This window comes from Coregonus clupeaformis, chromosome 9 (assembly GCF_020615455.1).
Source record: "Coregonus clupeaformis isolate EN_2021a chromosome 9, ASM2061545v1, whole genome shotgun sequence".
NCBI lineage: Eukaryota > Metazoa > Chordata > Actinopteri > Salmoniformes > Salmonidae > Coregonus > Coregonus clupeaformis.
In genome coordinates, this window is record NC_059200.1 from 17,875,323 (window position 1) to 17,899,623 (window position 24,301).

Consider the following 24,301-nt stretch of genomic DNA (forward strand, 5'->3'; position numbering starts at 1 on the left):
CCTTCCTCCCGCCACCCTCCTCTCTCTCAATCATTTATCCATCCATCCACCACCATTCTACCTCCTCCTCCATCATCACTCCATCCCACCACCCCATTGGCTCAGTTATCCCTCCTCTTTAGTTGTATTAAAGAGGGAGGGTGAAAATGAGTGATGTCACTGATGCGGTGACCTATGAGAGATGATTGATCGATTGGGATCATTGTCAAGATTATCTATCTATCTATCTATCTATCTATCTATCTATCTATCTATCTATCTATCTATCTATCTATCCGTCTCTGTCTGTCTGTCTAAAAACATTCAGAAAAAAAATTACACGTAAACTCAGCAGCTAAATGACAATATGTCTTTTATTTTCTACATGTTGAAGGTTTATTATTTACAAACAAAACAAAATTCAAACAGAAATCAAAATATTTTTTAGACAAACACCATTTGTCTGCATATAGTTGTAAGAAAGTTTTACATGTACTTTCCTTAGTCCGTGTCAAGTAACTATTGTTCATTTTTACCAAGCTTGTTTTATTAACATGAATGATCTGTCAGCGGGGTTTAAGAGGAGCGTACGTGTGGCTCGTAACTTACAGCATTATCTACACCATGATCTCTCCAAGATGCACATTATCGCACATTATCAGTTAACGTATTAAACCTGCACTGTCGAGGTCAGAACCCAAAAGTTCAGGGCCCAGTATTCACAAAAGCATCTCAGACTACGAGTACTGATCTAAGATCATTTTTTTCCCCTTTGTCCAAATAATCGCATTAATTTATCTAAAAGGTCAAGTCTGATCCTAGGTCAGCACTCCTACTCAGAGAGGCTTTGTGAATAAAGTCCCTTGTTTCCTTTGTCTGGGCATTGGGCTTTGTTCATTTAGCATTTTTTTTTTTTTATAAAGCAAAACAATATAAATGTACCAATATATGTGCTGGTTTATTGAGAGTTCTCCATACTGCTAAAACTGTAAGCTGATTTTGTCCGTTCGTGTTGTACTATACATACATCATAATGCCCATTCCAGAATGCTAGATAGCTGTGGTCGGAATTATTTTGAGAGAAAAAAAAGCACATAGTTGGGAAGCTTTCCCTTCCAAAGGCAAGTAGCAAAAACAGAACAAACCAACAGTGCTGCTATCCATCTGAATCGTGCAATAGTTCCTATTCATGAGTTCCACGTTTCGTCACAATTTTGTTTTGAACATTCGTTTTAGGACTGATGCCCAACTGAGCCTTCTACTCAATGCATTGTCAATTGGCACTGATGAAGATTTCATCAATAGTGCATGACAGTGGCTTGAAATACATTCGCAAATAATTTGTAGGAAAATATTTTGTCATCATTGTCCAATTGGCTCATTCATCCCCCCCTCCCCTCCCCTGTAACTATTCCCCAGGTCATTGCTGTAAATGAAAATGTGTTTTCAGTCAATTTATCTGGTAAGAGAAGGGTAAAATAATGTCTCCAGATTGACTGTAGATACAGTATAACATTAGCTAGCTAGCTAAGATTGAGGGGAGACCACTGGATTTAAGCTAGCTAAAGTTAGCTTTGCTAACTATTTTTGACAATCTTTGCTAGCTAATGACAACATTGCCATCTGTCTAAAGTAAATTTGACCACATTAATAATGATGGCAAAGTTGATTCCTACTAAATATTTGCCTACTTTAGCAATGTCATCATATTTCCAGGCCACTATAGTGTTTTTTTAGATTAAACAGCCATTTGTAAGTCGCTCTGGATAAGAGCATCTGCTAAATGACTTAAATGTAAAACATTAGCCCAGTTCAGAATGAATGGGCATCACTGGACATTTTGGGAACCAATATGGCTGCGGCGTCTGTAGAATGTTCATAATGGCAACGACGAGACGGAGGTGAAACCCATGAATACATTCACTATGGCAGATCAGGATGAAGCAGTCTTTGTTGTAATATAACATCTTTGTTGTAATAGAACATCTTTGTTGTAATAGAACATCTCTCCATGTTTAGAACCCTAGAATGGGTCAGAGTGTTCCAATCTAGATGATACATCTCCCTTTTAACCTTCTATTCACTTAAACTAACTGACTGAAGAGTCTGTATCAGCTTTCATCAGAAAGTGCAATTCAAAACAAAGAAAATTACTTTGAATGTTTTGCTTTGGCCAGTTTCATTCCACGCAACATTAATAATCAACAAAACACCAGTGGCTAGCTACAAAGAAAGTTACAAAGGTGCTCCAAATTTTTACAACGTCTTGTCAACATGTTAGTATCCTCCCAGTTCTGTAGAGACTGTACTAGTCATTATTGTAATTCTGAGAGTACTATATTAGAAAGAGAGAGCCTTTTTACAGAAGTTCACATTGTTTTCAAAGATTCCAATTGTTAAACTGAGACATTTTGGCCATCATCTTCATTGGTTACATCTTCCTCTCTAAAAATATTGAAACATAGAACACATATGATAGAGTAATGTATGTGTGTGTACAGGTACACATTATAACTCCTCGCACTCAAAACAAAACAAAGTATCGAACATGGCTACAGTTTTAGGCACAAATACTTAAGTGTCCTTTTGTGAAAATGTCAACGCTTCCATTGCACACAAATAACGTCTAGACAGACAATGAACAAAACATAATCTCACAGTACATTTAACGTCATAATTATTTTTTTAGAATAGTATCTTTTTAAGTATTTGTGAGAGTGCATGCTTTTTATGATACATTTTTTGGGTGGACTCTGTATTGGTAGAATGTTGACACACGTTGTCTGTACTGAAGTACTGGTAATCTTTTTAAGTGCTTCTCTAAGGGCTTACATACTCTGAGCCGACTGATGGAGCATGTTTGGCGCCATGAAGATTGTGACTCTAAAACCATGAGAGGGTGGTCGTCTGTGAGGAACATATCATACTAATTACTCACATGGTCACTATACACAATACATAGGGGTCTCTAACAAACGTACACACAAATTCATAAGCACGTCAAATAGACTACGACCTCACAGGGTAATCTGTGTTAGAATGACTGACCTCAAATGAATTGACTCAAAGTTGAGTCACATTTCTGGACCCCCCAGGATACTAAATAAATAAGCTTAAACATTTTATTGATGTTGATATTGTTACAGTTTACTAATGATGGATTCAGACGCACAAGAGACAGAAACCTTAATGCAACCCGTGTTGCTCTCGCTCTAATTCACACACTGTGATTGTTTTTAAAAATGGGCCCAAACCGCTTGAACTTACAACATGACCTATTCAAAGAGAGAGAGAAGAATCTGGAAAGGTCATGCCAGTCTTCTTCAACATTATCCGTGACTGGAAAGTTCACGCGCCTGGACTGCAAACCTACAGCAGATGGGCATATTGCAGAAAAAGACAGAATGTATACATTTTCTGTCGGAAGGAAAAACGTTTCTTTCCATTGAGATGAATGGGATTTAAAATAGGCAGTCTGCCTGCCACACTGGACGATCACATTATTTGAATACATGATATGAAAGGTGAGTCAATGAAAGTAAATATGAAAAATAAATTTAAAAAAAGCAGAAAGACACAGACTAAAACATCCAAACATTTAACACATTTTGTTTGGATGTCATTCCATTTACCTCCGAATGACATAAAAAATTAATTTAAAAAATAAAAATCAGAAGGTGGCAAAACTAACTAAAACGTTTGGTGTCACGATATGATAGATTCAACAATGATTCATATTTACAGTAATTCTAAAGTGTCACATTGTGTATGGGTAATCAAACATATAATAACTCTTAATTGCTGTAAGGAATGGGTAGATTTACTCACCCAGCACACTCATAGTAAGATATTAGGACTTTAACATACACTGTAAAAGGGTATTACTGTATTGTGTAGCATACGACTGAAATGAAATATCTCTAGAAATAATACTGTTCCAAAGTAGATGAACATACAGGGGAGACATGTTTGAAGTGTACAATAACAGGTGTTAAGGAGTCCCTACTATAAATGTGTTGAAAAGTGTTGAAACCTCAGTGTTAAACGTGTTGAAAAGTGTTGAAAGCTCAGAGTGTTAAACGTGTTGAAAAGTGTTGAAACCTCAGTGTTAAACATGTTGAAAAGTGTTGAAAGCTCAGAGTGTTAAACGTGTTGAAAAGTGTTGAAACCTCAGTGTTAAAAAAATATTTCATCTCTCATTCACTTCTCTTTTGCTTGCTAGATGTTTTAAATAAATAAATAAGGAAACAGGTATATAAATGCAGACAAATGAAGATTCTCAGTTTGACAGGCATTTCTCAGTGTCAAGTAGTGCTAGCTATTGCATTAAGGTTTTCTTATCTCTAATGAATATATGCATTGTTGTCACTTATGAACTTTTTTTTCCGCATATAGATGATGATGATGATGATGATGAAGATATCAAGGTTCCTGAAAGAAGTAAGACATTGTTATGATTGAGAATGCACCACACAGTATCTGTAAATACTAGATCTACAAAAACTATTTACAACACACATATAGATAATCTTTATATCACAGTCTATTGCATAATGGTGATAATCTTTAGTTTATAAATATTATAAATGTACACATAGTTTTGTTAAGCAACATTACATAACGTCTATCACTGTCTGAAATTAGGACTGAAAACAGCATCATCCATCCCTCGTCCATCCTTCTCTGCAACAAAACAGAAAAGCAGCAATTCTATTTATTTAATTCCCTTTGGACCCATAACACTGTCATAGTGTTCACCAACCAACTGTGTGAGGACATTGTGGCTCAAGAGGATGTATTGCTGAGAGCAATGGAACACCTAGCTATTGTACCTGTGTTTGATTGCTGAGATAAAGGGTCCCACAAATTCTGTCATCAGATTTAGGTTTGAGTGTGTGCATTCTTGACAGTTTCAAGGTTAGCTTGCGTCAGCTATTCCACAGTGGTGACTGGTGACAAAGCTGCGTAATGTGAGAAGATATTTTACTTCCTCTTCTCGCAGGTACAAAAAAAAAAATATCCAAAAGTCATTTGTCAGAATTCATCACAATGCATTTCAGTTTACAAAAACTGAAAAGAACAAACAGGCAACCCCCCCACCGTCCCAACCCCCCTACCCCCGAACCCCCCCCAAAAAAATAATTCTCCATACATTTGATATATATTTTTATATTTTTCGGAAAGGAAGACTCATGTTTATATACTAGAGCTTTTAAATAGTCTTTGCCAAATATTCTAGTTGGATTTACACATATATATATATATATACAGTACCAATCAAAAGTTTGGACACACCTACTTATTCTAGGGTTTTTATTTATTTTTACTATTTTCTACATTGTAGAATAATAGTGAAGACATCAAAACTATGAAATAACACATATGGAATCATGTAGAAACCAAAAAAGTGTTAAACAAATCAAAATATATTTGAGATTCTTCAAAGTAGCCACCCTTTGCCTTGATGACTGCTTTGCACACTCTTGGCATTCTCTCAACCAGTTTCATTAGGTAGTCACCTGGAATGCATTTCAAGTAACAGGTGTGCCTTGTTAAAAGTACATTTGTGGAATTTCCTTCCTTCTTCATGCATTTTGAGCCAATCAGTTGTGTTGTAACAAGCTAGGGGTGGTATATTATGTCAAGAACAGCTCAAATAAGCAAAGAGAAACGACAGTCCATCATTACTTTAAGACATGAAGGTCAGTCAATACGGAACATTTCAAGAACTTTTAAAGTTTCTTCAAGTGTAGTCGCAAAAGCCATCAAGCGCTATGATGAAACTGGCTCTCATGAGGACCGCCACAGGAAAGGAAGACCCAGAGTTACCGCTGCTGCAGAGGATAAGTTCATTAGAGTTACCAGCCTCAGAAATTGCAGCCCAAATAAATGCTTCACATCTCACCATCAACTGTTCAGAGGAGACTCCGTGAATCAGGCCTTCATGGTCAAATTGCTGCAAAGAAACCACTACTAAAGGACACCAATAATAAGAAGAGACTTGCTTGGGCCAACAAACACGAGCAATGGACATTAGAGCGGTGGAAATATGTCCTTTGGTCTGATGAGTCCAAATTGAAGATTTTTGGTTCCAGCCGCTGTGTCTTTGTGAGACGCAGAGTAGGTGAACGGATGATCTCCGCATGTGTGGTTCCCACCGTGAAGCATGGAGGAGGTGGTGTGATGGTGTGGGGGTGCTTTGCTGGTGACACTGTCAGTGATTTATTTAGAATTCAAGGTACACTTAACCAGCACGGCTTCCACAGCATTTTGCAGCAATACGCCATCCCATCTGCTTTGCGCTTAGTGGGACTATCATTTGTTTTTCAACAGGACACCTCCAGGCTGTGTAAGGGCTATTTGACCAAGAAGGAGAGTGATGGAGTGCTGCATCAGATGACTTGTCCTCCACAATCACCTGACCTCAACCCAATTGAGATGGTTTGGGATGAGTTGGACTGCAGAGTAAAGGAAAAGCAGCCAACAAGTGCTCAGCATATGTGGGAACTCCTTCAAGACTGTTGGGAAAGCATTCCAGGTGAAGCTGGTTGAGAGAATGCCAAGAGTGTGCAAAGCTGTCATCAAGGCAATGGGTGGTACTTTAAAAAACTCAAATATAAAATATATTTTGATTTGTTTAACACATTTTTGGTTATACATGATTCCACATGTGTTATTTCATAGTTTTGATGTCTTCACTATTATTCTACAATGTAGAAAATAGTACAAATAAAGAAAAACCCTTGAATGAGTAGGTGTGCCCAAACTTTTGACTGGTACTGTATATATATTTATTTAATATACATTCTTAAATTTAGGGAGAAAATGTGTCTAAAATATAATACAAGGGCAGTCTGTACAGGAATTCCTTGAGGCAAATTTTTTTTCAGAATAACATTTTGAGAAAACAAAAAAATACTCAAGTTCATCTTTATCTTTTTTGTATCTCCATTAAAAATGAAATAAAACAGAAGTTTAAAAAAGTAAAATGGGATCATAAATTTGATGCGAACCGCATCTTATCTTGCTCGGTCTCTGTACTGCTTAAGGTAGAATCTCTTCTAGAATCTTTCCTAGAGCCCGTGGAATCCCTGTGCTGGGCTGCAGAGGACGCTGCTCGCACCGGAGGCAACGCTCCCGATGACATCTGGCGGAACAGGTTGACCCTCTGGGGCACTGTGGTGCGGAGACCGCTCTGTATACCCATCCCCTGGACCGCAGCCACCGGCGGGGCAATGGAGACCAGGGTGTCCCCAGACGCTGCAGGGTGCGCTCGGGGGCCCAGGGATGTGTCATGCGGCAGGGAGGGCTGGGAGGCAGAGAGGTGGCGCACGTCTCGACTCAGGCTTCCCGACTGGAGAGCATGGCTGGCCTTGTGGAGGCTGTCACTCCTCTGAGGTGACGGGACTTGCTGCTGCTGCTGCTGTTGTTGTGGTTGTTGTTGTTGTTGTTGTTGTTGTTGTTGTTGTGTCACTGAGGAGGCCGCAGCTCCTCCTGGTTGCTGTGGTAGTGGTAGTGGTTGCTGTGGTGGTAGGGCTGTAGGCGGCAGCTGCTGGATGAGGGAGAGCTGGGAGGCGGTGGGTGAGCCGTACTGGAAGCTGCGGCCTGCCAGCCCAGGGGTCTGCACGGGTGGACTGCACACAGCCGCGGCGAAGGACACCGGGGACATAATGGCCCCTTGCTGCTGGAGAGAGAGGGGAGTCTGGGGGACGGGCGAGGACGAGTTCAGGTTGCCGTGGATGATGCTGGGGACGGGATAGACACCCTGAGCCGAGGCTGGCAGGATGCGGGCGGCGGCTGCGGCAGAGGGGGCGATGACGGCTGAAGCGCTGTAGGTCAAAGGGGTGGCTGACTGCTGGAACTGGTTGTTGCCCAGGGCAGTGGTGTAGGGCGGCTGAGCCGGCGAGTTAATGATGGAGTTTCCAGACATCGGGGTGGTGTTCATCCCTGTGACCGACATCCCTGTGACTGACATCCCTGTGACCGACTGCTTGCGGTCCACCATCATCACCATCTCCCTGTCCTGACGGATGATCTGCTTCAATATCTCGTTCTCCTGCGTGTTGAACACCCCAGCGTTCAGATCCTTCTGGAACTTCTGGAGGAGCAGGCTGTTCTTCTTCCCTGTTAGGAGTAGATCATTTAGAGGTTAGGTTGACTTAAGCCGTGATAGACATGGTAGCATATTAACACACCGTAGACATGGAAGCATATTAACACACCACAGGTTGGATGTTATGGTGTGGGTTGTTATGAGGTGTGAGTAACAGTGAGTAGAAATGGGAGTGACTATGGTGTACACTACCAGTCAAATGTTTGGACACACCTACTCATTCAATGGTTTTTCTTTATTTATTTCAATTTTTTACATTGTAGAATAATAGTGAAGACATCAAAACTATGAAATAACACATATGGAATCATCTAGTAACCAAAAAAGTGTTAAACTATTCAAAATATATTTTAGATTTGAGAGTGTGCAAAGCTATCATCAAGGCTAAGGGTGGCTATTTGAAGAATCTCAAATATAAAATATATTTTGATTTGTTTAACACTTTTTTGGTTACTACATGATTCCATATGTGTTATTTCATAGTTTTGATGTCTTCACTATTATTCTACAATGTAGAAAATAGTAAAAATAAAGAAAAACCCTTGAATGAGTAGGTGTGTCCAAACTTTTGACTGGTACTGTAAGTATGAGGACGTCTGAATGAGAGTGCTGTATTACCAAACTACTGTACATATTTGATACCTAGTACATGGAGTGATAAAATACTAAGAGGTAGCAGGTGAAAGGTAATATATGAATATAGAGATTAGTATTAAGATTTAATATATACACTCCCCTACGTAGTTAGTTGGACAGTGAAGCTAAAACTTTTCATTTGGTTCTATACTCCAGCAGTTTGGATTTGAGATCAAATGTTTCATATGAGGCGACAGTACAGAATGTAATCTTTAATAATTTGAGGGTATGTTCATACATATCTGTTTTACCGTTTAGAAATGAAAGCCCTTTATGTATCTAGTCCCCCTATTTTAGTATTTAATATTTGGTCCCATATTCCTTGCACGCAATGACTACATCATTGCTTGTGACTACAAACTTGTTGGATGCATTTCGAGAGCTCGGGACTATAAGGTTCTATCTTCATGTTTGACAAAATTAAGTTATTGACATAGCCTGGTTCTGTTCAATGGTCTCTACCTATAAACTACCTTAAATACCCCAAATTCATGTTGTTAAGTTCAAAAGAATACAATATAAAAAATTGCTGACACCATTCAATGCAATGAGGGTTCGGAACTTTAAAGCCAATTATCTCAGAATCATCTTTTTGCAGATAGCACCTTCTAGTCCCAAGCTCTCGATTTGCAGTGTGTTTCGGATTATTTTGTGGAAATATAAATGAATGGTAAATAACGTATTGTGTCATTTTGGAGTCACTTTTATTGTAAATAAGAATAGAATACTGTATGTTTATGAACACTTCTACATTAATGTGGATAATACCATGATTCCGAATAATCATGAATGAATCGTGAATAAGGATGAGTAAGAATGTTACAGAGGGTCAAAGATCATTAAAAAACCTCTCACCAGTACCAATAACAGGGCATGATCTTTGTGCATCTGTATGTATGCATGTATGTGTGTATGTACAGTGCATTTGGAAAGTATTCCGACCCCTTGACTTTTTCCAAATATTGTTACGTTACAGCCTTATTCTAAAATTGATTAAATTGTTTTTTTCTCTCTCATCAATCTACACACAATACCCCGTAATGACAAAGAAAAAACAGGTTTTTTGATTTTTTTTACAAATGTATTATAAAAACAACCCGGATATATCACATTTACATAAGTATTCAGACCCTTTACTCAGTACTTTGTTGAAGCACTTTTGGCAGCGATTACAGCCTTGAGTCTTCTTGGGTATGACACTACAAGCTTGGCACACCTGTAATTGGGGAGTTTCTCCCATTCTTCTCTGCAGGTCCTCTCAAGCTCTGTCAGGTTGGATTAGGAGCATCGCTGCACAGCTATTTTCAGGTCTCTCCAGAGATGGTCGATCGGGTTCAAGTCCGGGCTCTGGCTGAGACACTCAAGGACATTCAGAGACTTGTCCTGAAGCCACTCCTGCGTTGTCTTGGCTGTGTGCTTAGGGTCATTGTCCTGTTGGAAGGTCAACCTTCGCCCCAGTCTGAGGTCCTGAGCGCTCTGGAGCAGGTTTTCATCAAGGATCTCTCTGTACTTTGCTCCGTTCATCTTTCCCTCGATCCTGACTAGTCTCCCAGTCCCTGCAGCTGAAAAACATCCCCACAGCATGATGCTGCCACCACCATGCTTCACCGTAGGGATTGGTGCCAGGTTTCCTGCAGACGTGACGTTTGGCATTCAGGCCAAATAGTTAATTATTGGTTTTATCAGACCAGAGAATCTTGTTTCTCATGGTCTGAGAGTCCTTTAGGTGCCTTTTAGCAAACTCCAAGCGGGCTGTCATGTGCCTTTTTCTGAGGAGTGGCTTCCATCTGGCCACTGTACCATAATGGCCTGATTGGTGGAGTGCTGCAGAGATGGTTGTCCTTCTGGAAGGTTCTCCCATCTCCACAGAGGAACTCTGTCAGTGTGACCATCGGATTCTTGGTCACCTCCCTGACCAAGGCCCTTCTCCCCCAATTGCTCAGTTTGGCCGGGCGGCCAGCTCTAGGAAGAGTCTTGGTGGTTCCAAACTTCTTATTTTGCTCTGACATGCACTGTCAACTGTGGGACCTTACAGTGGGGAAAAAAAGTATTTAGTCAGCCACCAATTGTGCAAGTTCTCCCACTTAAAAAGATGAGAGAGGCCTTTAATTTTCATCATAGGTACACGTCAACTATGACAGACAAAATGAGGAAAAAAAATCCAGAAAATCACATTGTAGGATTTTTTATGAATTTATTTGCAAATTATGGTGGAAAAATAAGTTTTTGTTCAATAACAAAAGTTTCTCAATACTTTGTTATATACCCTTTGTTGGCAATGACACAGGTCAAACGTTTTCTGTAAGTCTTCACAAGGTTTTCACACACTGTTGCTGGTATTTTGGCCCATTCCTCCATGCAGATCTCCTCTAGAGCAGTGATGTTTTGGGGCTGTCGCTGGGCAACACAGACTTTCAACTCCCTCCAAAGATTTTCTATGGGGTTGAGATCTGGAGACTGGCTAGGCCACTCCAGGACCTTGAAATGCTTCTACGAAGCCACTCCCTCGTTGCCCTGGCGGTGTGTTTGGGATCATTGTCATGCTGAAAGACCCAGCCACGTTTCATCTTCAATGCCCTTGCTGATGGAAGGAGGTTTTCACTCAAAATCTCACGATACATGGCCCCATTCATTCTTTCCTTTACACGGATCAGTCGTCCTGGTCCCTTTGCAGAAAAACAGCCCCAAAGCATGATGTTTCCACCCCCATGCTTCACAGTAGGTATGGTGTTCTTTGGATGCAACTCAGCTTTCTTTGTCCTCCAAACACGACGAGTTGAGTTTTTACCAAAAAGTTCTATTTTGGTTTCATCTGACCATATGACATTCTCCCAATCCTCTTCTGGATCATCCAAATGCACTCTAGCAAACTTCAGATGGGCCTGGACATGTACTGGCTTAAGCAGGGGGACACGTCTTGCACTGCAGGATTTGAGTCCCTGGCGGCGTAGTGTGTTACTGATGGTAGGCTTTGTTACTTTGGTCCCAGCTCTCTGCAGGTCATTCACTAGGTCCCCCCGTGTGGTTCTGGGATTTTTGCTCACCGTTCTTGTGATCATTTTGACCCCACGGGGTGAGATCTTGCGTGGAGCCCCAGATCGAGGGAGATTATCAGTGGTCTTGTATGTCTTCCATTTCCTAATAATTGCTCCCACAGTTGATTTCTTCAAACCAAGCTGCTTACCTATTGCAGATTCAGTCTTCCCAGCCTGGTGCAGGTCTACAATTTTGTTTCTGGTGTCCTTTGACAGCTCTTTGGTCTTGGCCATAGTGGAGTTTGGAGTGTGACTGTTTGAGGTTGTGGACAGGTGTCTTTTATACTGATAACAAGTTCAAACAGGTGCCATTAATACAGGTAACGAGTGGAGGACAGAGGAGCCTCTTAAAGAAGAAGTTACAGGTCTGTGAGAGCCAGAAATCTTGCTTGTTTGTAGGTGACCAAATACTTTTTTTCCACCATAATTTGCAAATAAATTCATAAAAAATCCTACAATGTGATTTTCTGGATTTTTTTTCCTCAATTTGTCTGTCATAGTTGACGTGTACCTATGATGAAAATTACAGGCCTCTCTCATCTTTTTAAGTGGGAGAACTTGCACAATTGGTGGCTGACTAAATACTTTTTTTCCCCACTGTATATAGACAGTTGTGTGCCTTTCCAAATCATGTCCAATCAATTGAATTTACCACAGGTGGACTCCAATCAAGTTGAAGAAACATCTCAAGGATGATCAATGGAAACAGGATGCACCTGAGCTCAATTTCAAGTCTCATAGCAAAGAGTATTTCTGTTTTTTCTAAAAACCAGTTTTCGCTATGTCATGTGTAGATTGATTTAGAATAAAACTGTAATGTAGCAAAATGTGGAAAAAGTCAAGGGGTTCTGAATACTTTCGGAATGCACTGTATTTATGTATGTATGTATGTATGAAAATACCCTAAAATAAAAGGTGACATTCTGTACTGTTGCCTCATATGAAACATTTGATCTCAAATACAAAATGCTGGAGTATAGAGCCAAATTAAAAGTTTCAGCTTCTCTGTCCAAATAAATATGTGTACCTACCCAATATATATTTTTATTAGTTTCTAATCATTTTCACAAATACACCATAGGAATCGACATACAATATAATTATAAAACACATTCAGTTTACGCCTTACTAAAGTTGGCTATTCATTCAGTAGGACTACAGTTGACTATACACTACACAATACACACTGGAAGGATTCAACCACCACTATTAAAAATATTTCAACAGTCCTAAAAACTATAGGTCCCCACTACTAAACCATATTTATTTAATGACAGTTTAGTTTAGTGACATGAAGTTCCTACAATAAAAAGAAAATTGCAACTCAAAGATTTTTTAAAAAAATCAAACAAAAGCTTTTTTTATGTTTGACAAATTCATTCCTTTAGTAAGTTAATTTTAAAAGAACGGAATAGCTCTACCTATCCTGCCTGCTGGCTATGAATGACGAGAGATGTCAAGATTTACTTCAAGGATGTATTTCTTTTGAATTGTTGACCTTTTCCTCGCGATTGCAAATAAACTTTCTAGGTTAGTAAGGATGACAGAATAAGGTTCTGGAACTGCTGGCAGCTTTAACCAAGGCTCATCAATCTTTGGGCTGAGGCCTTCGAAACAGAGACGTTTTCTTCCTCGGTGTACTGCCTAATGGTGCTAAGGCCATACAGCCTTCACTATTCAAGGATGCAGACATTTTATACAGGCAGGAATGTCTATAACACTGGACTTTTATTATTATGAGTCTCTTAGCTGATAGAGAGCACACCATAAAGCACCTATCTGCAGGTTAAGCAGATGTATAGTGGTGACATAGTACCTGGTTAAGCAGATGTATAGTGGTGACATAGTACCTGGTTAAGCAGATGTATAGTGGCGACATAGTACCATGTTAAGCAGATGTATAGTGGTGACATAGTACCTGGTTAAGTAGATGTATAGTGGTGACATAGTACCTGGTTAAGCAGATGTATAGTGGTGACATAGTACCTGGTTAAGCAGATGTATAGTGGCGACATAGTACCTGGTTAAGCAGATGTATAGTGGCGACAAAGTACCTGGTTAAGTAGATGTATAGTGGTGACATAGTACCATGTTAAGTAGATGTATAGTGGTGACATAGTACCTGGTTCAGCAGATGTATAGTGGTGACATAGTACCATGTTAAGTAGATGTATAGTGGCGACAAAGTACCTGGTTAAGTAGATGTATAGTGGCGGCATAGTACCTGGTTAAGTAGATGTATAGTGGTGACATAGTACCATGTTAAGTAGATGTATAGTGGTGACATAGTACCTGGTTAAGCAGATGTATAGTGGTGACATAGTACCATGTTAAGTAGATGTATAGTGGCGACAAAGTACCTGGTTAAGTAGATGTATAGTGGCGGCATAGTACCATGTTAAGTAGATGTATAGTGGCGACAAAGTACCATGTTAAGTAGATGTATAGTGGTGACATAGTACCTGGTTAAGTAGATGTATAGTGGTGACATAGTACCATGTTAAGTAGATGTATAGTGGTGACATAGTACCTGGTTAAGTAGATGTATAGTGGCGACATATTACCATGTTAAGCAGATGTATAGTGGTGACATAGTACCTGGTTAAGTAGATGTATAGTGGTGACATAGTACCTGGTTAAGCAGATGTATAGTGGCGACAAAGTACCTGGTTAAGCAGATGTATAGTGGCGACATATTACCATGTTAAGCAGATGTATAGTGGTGACATAGTACCTGGTTAAGTAGATGTATAGTGGTGACATAGTACCTGGTTAAGCAGATGTATAGTGGCGACAAAGTACCTGGTTAAGTAGATGTATAGTGGCGACATAGTACCTGGTTAAGTAGATGTATAGTGGTGACATAGTACCATGTTAAGCAGATGTATAGTGGTGACATAGCACCTGGTTAAGTAGATGTATAGTGGCGACATAGCACCTGGTTAAGTAGATGTATAGTGGTGACATAGTACCATGTTAAGTAGATGTATAGTGGTGACATAGTACCTGGTTAAGCAGATGTATAGTGGCGACAAAGTACCTGGTTAAGTAGATGTATAGTGGCGACATAGTACCTGGTTAAGTAGATGTATAGTGGCGACATAGTACCTGGTTAAGTAGATGTATAGTGGCGACATAGTACCATGTTAAGCAGATGTATAGTGGCGACATAGTACCTGGTTAAGTAGATGTATAGTGGCGACATAGCACCTGGTTAAGTAGATGTATAGTGGCGACAGAGTACAGTAACTTTTCAAGGCAGCTATTCCGAAAATAAAAATGTTGCTTTAAAATACAGTAATACACGTATTGAAAATTAAAGGCGGATTCTAACAGTTTTCCCTTTTTCAGGGAAAATGTTGACTAAATACTATTTTTTGGTATTCCATTTAATCTACATGAAGCCTTTTTGAACTGTTATCCTTTACAAAATACAGTGTTAGTGGCATTGGCATCACGACCATATTCTGTATAGCCTCTCTGTTGACGTATGGTCAGCTGTACAGATGGCCGGGTCAACGGCAGGGCAAAGGAAAATTGTTGTGGCAGGCAGACACATCCATAAGGACAGGATGTTAACATCCGTAGCTTTGTGTGAAAGAGAAGAAAGAGTCAAGGGGATTCCTTCGTAAACTAGTGTTGGCTAGACATGTCCTGTCAAATCCATCCCTAGGGCTGCGTCCCAAATAGGACCCTATTGCATTTATAGTGCACTTACCATAGGGCTCTGGTCAAACGTTTAGAAGGAATAAGGCACCATTTTGGGACATAACCTAAGTCTCTGCTATGCCACACATTCTGCCTCACCAGCCAGCACAAAGCAATAACCGCCAGGGCCAGTTTTTCTATTTTTGCACTGTCGCTAGCACTGGGATGTGCATTGGCGGGTGGATCAGGTGTGATTGATTCTGTCCTTAGACTGGGTAAGCTTTGTGTGAGAGACGACGAGTCCCTTATCAGTCATTCCAAGGAAGCCAATCAGTCATTGGCTTGGCTGTGATTCCCTTCGATGTGGACCCATGACAGCGCTGAACACTAGGGAAGTGGCTAGATGCTAACGCTAACACCAGACACTGACTTGCAGGGTTACCATAGACTTACATGACATCAGCATACATTGGTGAACAGAACGCTTCACGATTAAACTCTGGATGGAGAGGAGCATAACACAGACATGTTATTGTGGAAACATGAGGTCATGGGATGGAGGAGTGGCCTTGTAAGTCAGGTACAGCACAGTCAAATCTCACACAGCTCAGTAATGCTTTGACTCTGATCAAATGGCAGCTGAGGTCTGTGGAGATCGTGGCATTAAAAACTCATTGGTGCATAATATAGTTATATTATGCAGTAAGACAAATACGTATAACCACTACCATTATACTAAGGGAATTAGACATGGAAATGACTAGAAACTTAGACTGCACTGACAGTAGAGGGATACAATAAAGACTTTGAGCCACAAGAACACACTTGTTTTGCAATGGTTTCCTATTCTTGAGTTTATAATTATAGGTCATCAGGTGGGTTTAAACATGTAGATTTAGATCTAATGTTTACACACTGCTTACACTTTAACTTTGGATACCCATATTTGTGTTACATTTTATTTTTCTCAACATACTTGGTGTCCTTTTAGATGTAACTGCCCAGTTAATATTGAAATGAATAGGTGTTGTTTAAAGATGACCCTTCATTGTCTGTATACATGAAACATACTGAAATGTCCTGAATCAAACTGAAATGTGGCTATTTCAGTGGTTATTTCACAAAGCATGTTGTATTGTGCTGTGTTGAACTAATGGATATGGTGATAAACTGGTTGAATTAACGTTGTTTCCACTTCATTTCAACATCAACAACCAAAATGTGATGACGTTGAATCAACGTGGTATACTGATTGGATTTGCAAAAAGTCACAAACATAAGGGAATTTCATATTTTTTTTCACCCAACTTAAATCCAATGACATGGTGCATTTTTGTTGTTGATTTTACGTTAAATTCACATTAGTTGACAACTCAACCAAATGTCAATCAAAAGTAGATGTTAAAATGACATCTGTGCCCAGTAGGAGCTGTCAATCATGTATGTGAGGGAGGGCCCAAGGGGAAATGAACACCACACCAATTAAGAAATACATTTTTTTAAATAAACTGAAACAAAAGGTGGTTAACAGAATGAACAGCAATAAGAACAGCAATAAGGACAATACAAAACATTGATACTGGTTATAACCAACAAAAGAAAGAAACAAACAATGATCTTGTTATCTCTGTCTGGTGTCAAACTTTTAACTACTTTTGAATATAAAAAATAAAACCCAGAACCATTCGCTGGTAGCTGATATCATGAATAACAAACCTTTGTATATTCAATAAGATAAGAAACATTCCTGTTGCATCCCATTTTTAAAAGCTACTCTGCCCCTTAGGACCACTGTACTGATGAGATGTGTAGAGAAATAGAACACTAAACTAGGCCTGTAGATTAATGCTCGTTGACTTTATTTAGACTGTGGCTCTTAATCAATTAGGAGATTAATGATTACTGACCATAAGGCTCATTAAATGTATACTGTAGGCTTTCACAACCAACTAGTCCGTGCAGGTAAATCCGTGCCTATAGACGGAACAGAACGGTGAGGCGTGTACAGAGCGGTACACAGAGCTCAGAAACCTCACCAGGTGGCTGCTTGGTATGACGTCTGCCCAAACTCTAAAAATAGGAAAGGCATAAAGCTGCTTGGGTTTTCTCTCCTGTCACTCTTAACTGTTGTACTAAAACAAAGACAACGATCAGCTCAACAATTACACTGTAGTCATTTTCTCAATATTATTATAATTTTTTTTCTAAAAAAGGCTCCATCACAAAATTCACAATTCATGACAAACCGGATTAAGCATCAACTGTAATAATGCTGAAATAATGAAAAACATTTAAAAATAACGGATGAAAATGTATTCCTTAACTCAGCAATATCTGTATAGTTGCATTGAGAGAATCCAAGTACTTGCCTAAATGCTTACAGAAACAATATGGCATGTAACATTAAATCAATATCCCTTTGATTTGGTTACCTCTGTCAAATTACTACTTAGAAAATTACCATTTCTCAACCTGTATATTCACAACAAAGATTATGTTAATTAAAACCTACTGTGGGGAACCTTCGTGTAACTTTAGGTTTCTTTTCAATGGAAGAAGTAATTCACCTTGTGAATGAATGTAACACCGTGAGTTCATGTTCTGGAAGATGTATTTGAGAACAAATTAATTTTTTGTGCTTCTGGTTCATTTCACCCTGGCTGTGCGAATATTGTAATTGAATAAAGCGTTTACCTGCTGCCTATTCGTCGGCCATGACACTCTTGAAAACGAGATGTGCCCATCTCAAGAGGGACTCCTGGTCAAATCATTTTTAGATAGAGACACAATCAATTGTGCAACATGTTATTTGTTTCAAATGCATGGTACTTTTTTTAAAAAGGACCAACCAGACAAGCACTTTCAGTCCATATATAAACGAGACATCCAGCACTGATCATGACATTGTATTTTCCCTTGTATGAGACAAACCCCCCCTTTTTTTTAAAGTCCAAATGAACAGATGAATTCCATAACACTTCCTGATTCAGGAGAGGTGTTTTTTAAGAGCCAGCAGCCACCTCTTGTTTTGAAGTGGAATAGAATGTGACACATCTGTTGGCTGTTTCCAAAAGCCAACCTTATTCTCTAGTGAAAAGGGCAAATGTAAATCACGACCACCACAGAGGTCATAGGGCATACGTTTCAGATGGTAGTGTAGACAGAATCTACAGGCCAATGGAACTGATGTACAGTACTATAGCCAGTTGGTCAAAGCTATGAGAGGATTCATTCACATTTCCAGAAGAAGGTACATTCAGCGCTATGACAACATACCATTTTCGCCTAATAGGCACTGTGGACTATTAATTTGCTCTGATTGGTCTATCCCAACCATGTTTTATTGATTGATTGATTGACATGCCTGTCTCAATAGTATTGCAATGTTGAGTCAACACAAGGGGTGCAAAGCAATTCAATATCAACATGCCTGAGTCACACAGACAAACATACCAACTCAAAACTCAATAAACCAACGAAGAAGAAACAAACAAACATACCAACTCAAAACTCAATAAACCAACGAAGAAGAAACAAACAAACATACCAACTCAAAACTCAATAAACCAACGAAGAAGAAACAAACAAACATACCAACTCAAAACTCAATAAACCAACGAAGAAGAAACAAACAAACAAACAGGAAATAAATACAAACCACAGGCTTAATCCACGGTTGAGCCAACATTTGCACACTATCGTTCTGCAAATTCAACTTGTTTTTGTAAAAATCTTCTCACAGTATCTGTTACATTTAAAAGACACTGGGTGCCTGTACACAAAAACTCCTATCATGTCGCCATTTTGGTAATAATTGTAGATAGTATGATAATGTGCCTGAGCAAAATTCAAGTTTGTTATAGACAGAATTCACAATAACTTTCTGCTATTATATATCAAATGTTTGGCCATGCAATTCAAACAAATGTCCCAGAGTTCCTGTTTAATACCCTCACCATACTTTATGCATATGATGATAAATATCCCCAAACACTCCACTATCCAATTCCTATATTCTTACGGTAATGGTCCATCACTCTTTAATGCTTTATACACTCATAGTTTCAAACTACCGGTAATTTGAATAAACATTTGAATATTTGTTGTTGTAATGTCATAACTGTAATGTTAACTTTAACTTGCCATAATGCATGTTTAGTAAGTAATCTTAAGATTCATACTTGATCTTATCTTTTACAGAGGGGGAGTTGGACGACTCCTTTCAATTATGTTTTTTTAATTACATTTTTTAAAATCATATTTGAATTGAATGTTTGAATCAGCTAATGTTTCTTTTAAGTAATCTTCTTATGAGTTATTTTAAGTTATGTGTATCTCATAGGTTCAGACAAGGGTAGATGGGCCGTCTGCCTAAAATCATTCAAGAAAGTGAACATTTTAAAGCAGAAAAGGCTAGGGATTAAATGGGGGCAAAATAATGTGCACATTATGAAAGTAGGCCTCACATGGAGAAACAAACCATTCTAACATCCCTACCAAGCTCACTTCAAAATGAAGCCTCTCTATGCAGAAACTAAAAGTTAAGAGACCAAAAATGTGCTCTCTAAAAAATAATATTGCTGATTTCTAAAATGTTGCATATGACATCAGTTAACTTCGAACTTCTGTCAAAATGTGAGACCTGACAAAAAGGCACTTGTAATATAATAAATATAGCTTACCAAGCCACCTGCTGTATTCTGTCCTTTAATAAAGATAAAAGATAATAGACTTTCTATGGAAACATAATGGCCGTCTTAGGACAAAGAGTACATAGAGTACACAAAATATGAAAAGGTGCTTTCTCCAAAGGAATGCATTACTTATATGCATTACTAGTGCAATATTCTACAAGCATTAAATGCTATATGCTTTCTACTTCTTATGAGTGTGTGGCCATGATGAAATGTGAATTTTAAAGGCAACCTCTCCAGATAAATATCAGACGATATTTGTAGCGTTAAAGCAGTCAATTGAGGAGAAACAGTTACACCAGATTATATCCGATTATTTCCCAAATATTGATATAGTACAAATATAGTACATTATGAGCATAATTATTTAAAAGTTATTTAGGAAAAACAGCATTTAAAACAAAAAGATGCCCTGGTTGCATTACATACATGTGCCCCTTTTTTCAGTCGTTAAAATAATTATGTTTCTATCTGATTAATTGATTATCTTTCTTTATGACTTTAGTTAAATTGCCACTAATAACGGCAAAGTTTGTCTATGTTGCTCTAACAAATGAAAGGAACGTGGCTTGGCAGGAACCAGAGTGAGAGGTGAAGGAACTGGCTAGAGTAGCTAGGGTTGCAACATTTAGTAGATTCCACAAATTTCCAAGTTTTCCAGAAATCCAGGTTGGAGGATTCTCATATTTCCTGCTTATTCCCTGCTGATTCCAGGATTATCCCATCCGGGATTTCTGCAAAACCGGGGGAATTTTAGGAAAGTTGCCAGAATTGTGCAACCCTAACAGAAGCTAAGGGGAGTCATATCATGTCTACAAGCCTGATCAAGCCTGGTCAAGCCTGATCAAGCCTGGTCAAGCCTGGTCAAGCCTGATCAAGCCTGGTCAACCCTGGTCAAACCTGGTCAAGCCTGGTCAACCCTGGTCAAACCTGGTCAAGCCTGGTCAAGCCTGATCAAGCCTGGTCAACCCTGGTCAAACCTGGTCAAGCCTGGTCAAACCTGGTCAAGCCTGGTCAAACCTGGTCAAGCCTGGTCAAACCTGGTCAAACCTGGTCAAACCTGGTCAATTTGAAGGCCACTTGCTCCCTGCCCTCCCTCCCTGGTGTCACGTGCCCAGCTCAGGGCTCTGTTTGGGGGCCAGGCCAGTCTATGTCTGCTCTGGCTGGGCTGGTCCTTGGGACGGGGTGCTGCTCATACCCAGGTGTGCAGGTGAATGGATACGGAGGCACATGCAGATGAATTATAGCTTCCGTCCACTCTCCGGTAGGGGTTCCAGTTGAGGGTCAACACCAAACCAAAGAAGGGACGGATCTGACACCATCCTGGACAGACAGATCTGACACCCTCCTGGACAGACAGATCTGACACCATCCTGGACAGACAGATCTGACACCCTCCTGGACAGACAGATCTGACACCCTCCTGGACAGACAGATCTGACACCATCCTGGACAGACATGACACCCTCCTGGACAGACAGATCTGACACCCTCCTGGACAGACAGATCGGACACCCTCCTGGACAGAGAGATCTGACACCCTCCTGGACAGACAGATCTGAACCCTTCCAGGACAGACAGATCTGACACCCTCCAGGGCATAAATATCTGACACCCTCCTGGACAGACAGATCTGACACCCTCCTGGACAGACATATCTGTAATGCTGAGCGATTAATTATAATTTTTTGGTTATTAAACAACAAATTGACTGACGTTGGTTCAATTACTGAAATTCCATTTAGTTCGTGTTTTTTCTGAGCCCAACGCACCATTTTTCTGGAGAGAAACCCAATCATTCACGAGAGAAATCTGAGAAATCAAGTCAAGAACTATGTGGGATGCTGGGCTCATTAAGCAAATATTCAACCTAGTTCAGCGCAGAAACGTGGTAATTAACTATAATGACCATAATCCATTGCGCCTGTTTTTCCCGGCTCAGACAGAGACGGATCAGAGAGGAAGAGGTGAAGCGAGATGTTTCACTCTCGACTAAGCTTGCCGCCTGCCTTCCAGCCATTGGGACAACAACTCCCATTGTTAGGGCGGAGACATGAGCATCTCGTCATTAAATACAGTGCTCTGGATGGATACACTTTTACGCCTGCTACGTTAGGTTAGATACACACAGACCGCATGAGAGAGGAATGTACACAGCGACGAGAGAGAGGGACAGAGACAGTTTGTGAAAGTGTACCTTATTTACTTTGAAGAACTAGTAAAATGATTTTGTCAGACAGCTCTGCAGCATAGCTAGACAGGCTAGCTAAATAGGATGACTAAAGACAGGACAGTATGGGGAGCGCATAACGTTAGATGGCCTGGCTGGCTGACTGCTACAGCCTGAGCAGAGATGAGATGATAACTTTAAGGAATGAAAAATAATAAAGTAATCAAATAATAATAATATACACAACTGAAATATTTTATTATTTCATAGTAATTTCTATTGATGTCTACCCAATGTGGACAGACACATCGGAATATTTTCAATGTTTTGGCAATTTAATGTTCACTATTTTTGTCTTTGGAATTTCCATTAAAAAGCTCTAAAATCATTGTAACGTCATTATTTCCTAATGCATTTCATGTTTTAAAAAAAATTGTGATAATTTTTTAATGATCGAACCAAAACCGAACCAACCTCAAAAAGCACTAATCGCTCAGCACTACAGATCTGACACTCTCCCAGACAGATAGATCTCACACCCTCCCGGACAGACAGATCTGACACCCTCCAGGATTGACAGTGACATGCACTGCCTTCCATTTATTAATAACACAATTGGACTTTGACTTTTCTTTTTTAAACTATCAATGTTACCAATGTAAACAATTATTGTAAAGTTATGTTATCAATGTAAAACATTTTATAAAATTAAGTTAACTTGATGGAAAGAGAGAAGGAAAGAAAGGACTAAGATTATTGTAGCATACAGGTCATGCATCACCATGACAGGCAGACAGGCAGACAGACAGGCAAACAGACAGTCTGTGAAGGAGGGCAAACACCATGAAGACAGACAGACAGGCAGACAGACAGTCTGTGAAGGAGGGCAAACACCATGAAGACAGTCACATACACATGGCATGGCACAGGCAGGCCACGACAGCGAAACCAATCATCACAGTACAGTAGCTACACAAGGCGTGGTCATGGTCTTACCAATGCGGTCCAGGCGGTCGATGGCTACGGTCTCGAAGGCGCGGCGCATCATGGGGTACTCCTCCAACACCTCGTTGAAGTGATCCACGGAGAGAGAGAAGAGACGGCAGTAGGTGTCAGCGCGAACGCTGGCCGTGCGCCTTCCCTTCGTCAGCAGACAGATCTCTGCAGAAACAATACAAAACTCACAATAAAGACTCTTCGCTCAACTCTTACTTTGTGATGTCACTGAAATAATGCCCTGTTTCTGTTTGGTCATGACTGAAGGATAGATTTCCGCACACTTTCGAAGCTCTCGCAGTTTTATTTTGCAGGGAGACCATGGGTCTGTCTGCGGGTATCCTTTATTTATTTAAATCACTACTGAGTGTGTGTACACTCCTTCTCAGCTCTTTCTATTCGGTCTCTAATGCTGTCTAAGGCTTTGATAGCCAAAAATGCGTACATACATTGTCAGTAACATATCATTTGTGAGTGTTGGAGATCTCTGACAGACACACAGAGAGGGAGGAAGCAATGGACTGTGTAATTACAGCCCTAACGAAGATCAGCCCTAGCGAAGATCAGCCCTAACGAAGATCAGCCCTAGCGAAGATCAGCTCTAACGAAGATCAGCCCTAACGAAGATCAGCCCTAGCGAAGATCAGCTCTAACGAAGATCAGCACTAACGAAGATCAGCCCTAGCGAAGATCAGCCCTAACGAAGATCAGCTCTAATGAAGATCAGCACTAACGAAGATCAGCCCTAACGAAGATCAGCCCTAACGAAGATCAGCTCTAACGAAAATCAGCCCTAACGAAGATCAGCCCTAACGAAGATCAGCACTAACGAAGATCAGCTCTAACGAAGATCAGCACTAACGAAGATCAGCACTAACGAAGATCAGCTCTAACGAAGATCAGCACTAATGAAAATCAGCCATAACGAAGATCAGCCCTAACGAAGATCAGCCATAACGAAGATCAGCTCTAACGAAGATCAGCCCTAACGAAGATCAGCTCTAACGAAGATCAGCCATAACGAAGATCA

The 24,301-nt window shown here is 40.0% G+C and overlaps 1 protein-coding gene and 1 long non-coding RNA gene across 2 annotated transcripts in view; both read right to left on the reverse strand.

Annotated features, from left to right (window-relative positions):
* Window positions 1-335: 335 nt before the first annotated feature.
* Window positions 336-5,070, reverse strand: LOC121573404. Its single transcript, XR_006002040.2, has 2 exons — window positions 4,149-5,070; window positions 336-4,080 (listed from the first exon to the last, which is right to left on the reverse strand). It is a non-coding gene; the product is annotated as an uncharacterized LOC121573404 (long non-coding RNA).
* Window positions 5,071-6,746: 1,676 nt separating this feature from the next.
* LOC121573403 (potassium/sodium hyperpolarization-activated cyclic nucleotide-gated channel 1) overlaps window positions 6,747-24,301 on the reverse strand; it is a 131,609-nt gene continuing 114,054 nt past the window's right edge. The window contains exons 7-8 of the mRNA XM_041885355.2: window positions 23,272-23,436; window positions 6,747-8,103 (exon numbers count right to left, since the gene is read on the reverse strand). Of these exons, the coding sequence (XP_041741289.1) occupies window positions 6,974-8,103; window positions 23,272-23,436 (1,295 nt within the window). The 3' untranslated portion in view covers window positions 6,747-6,973. The remainder of the gene's footprint in view (window positions 8,104-23,271; window positions 23,437-24,301) is intronic.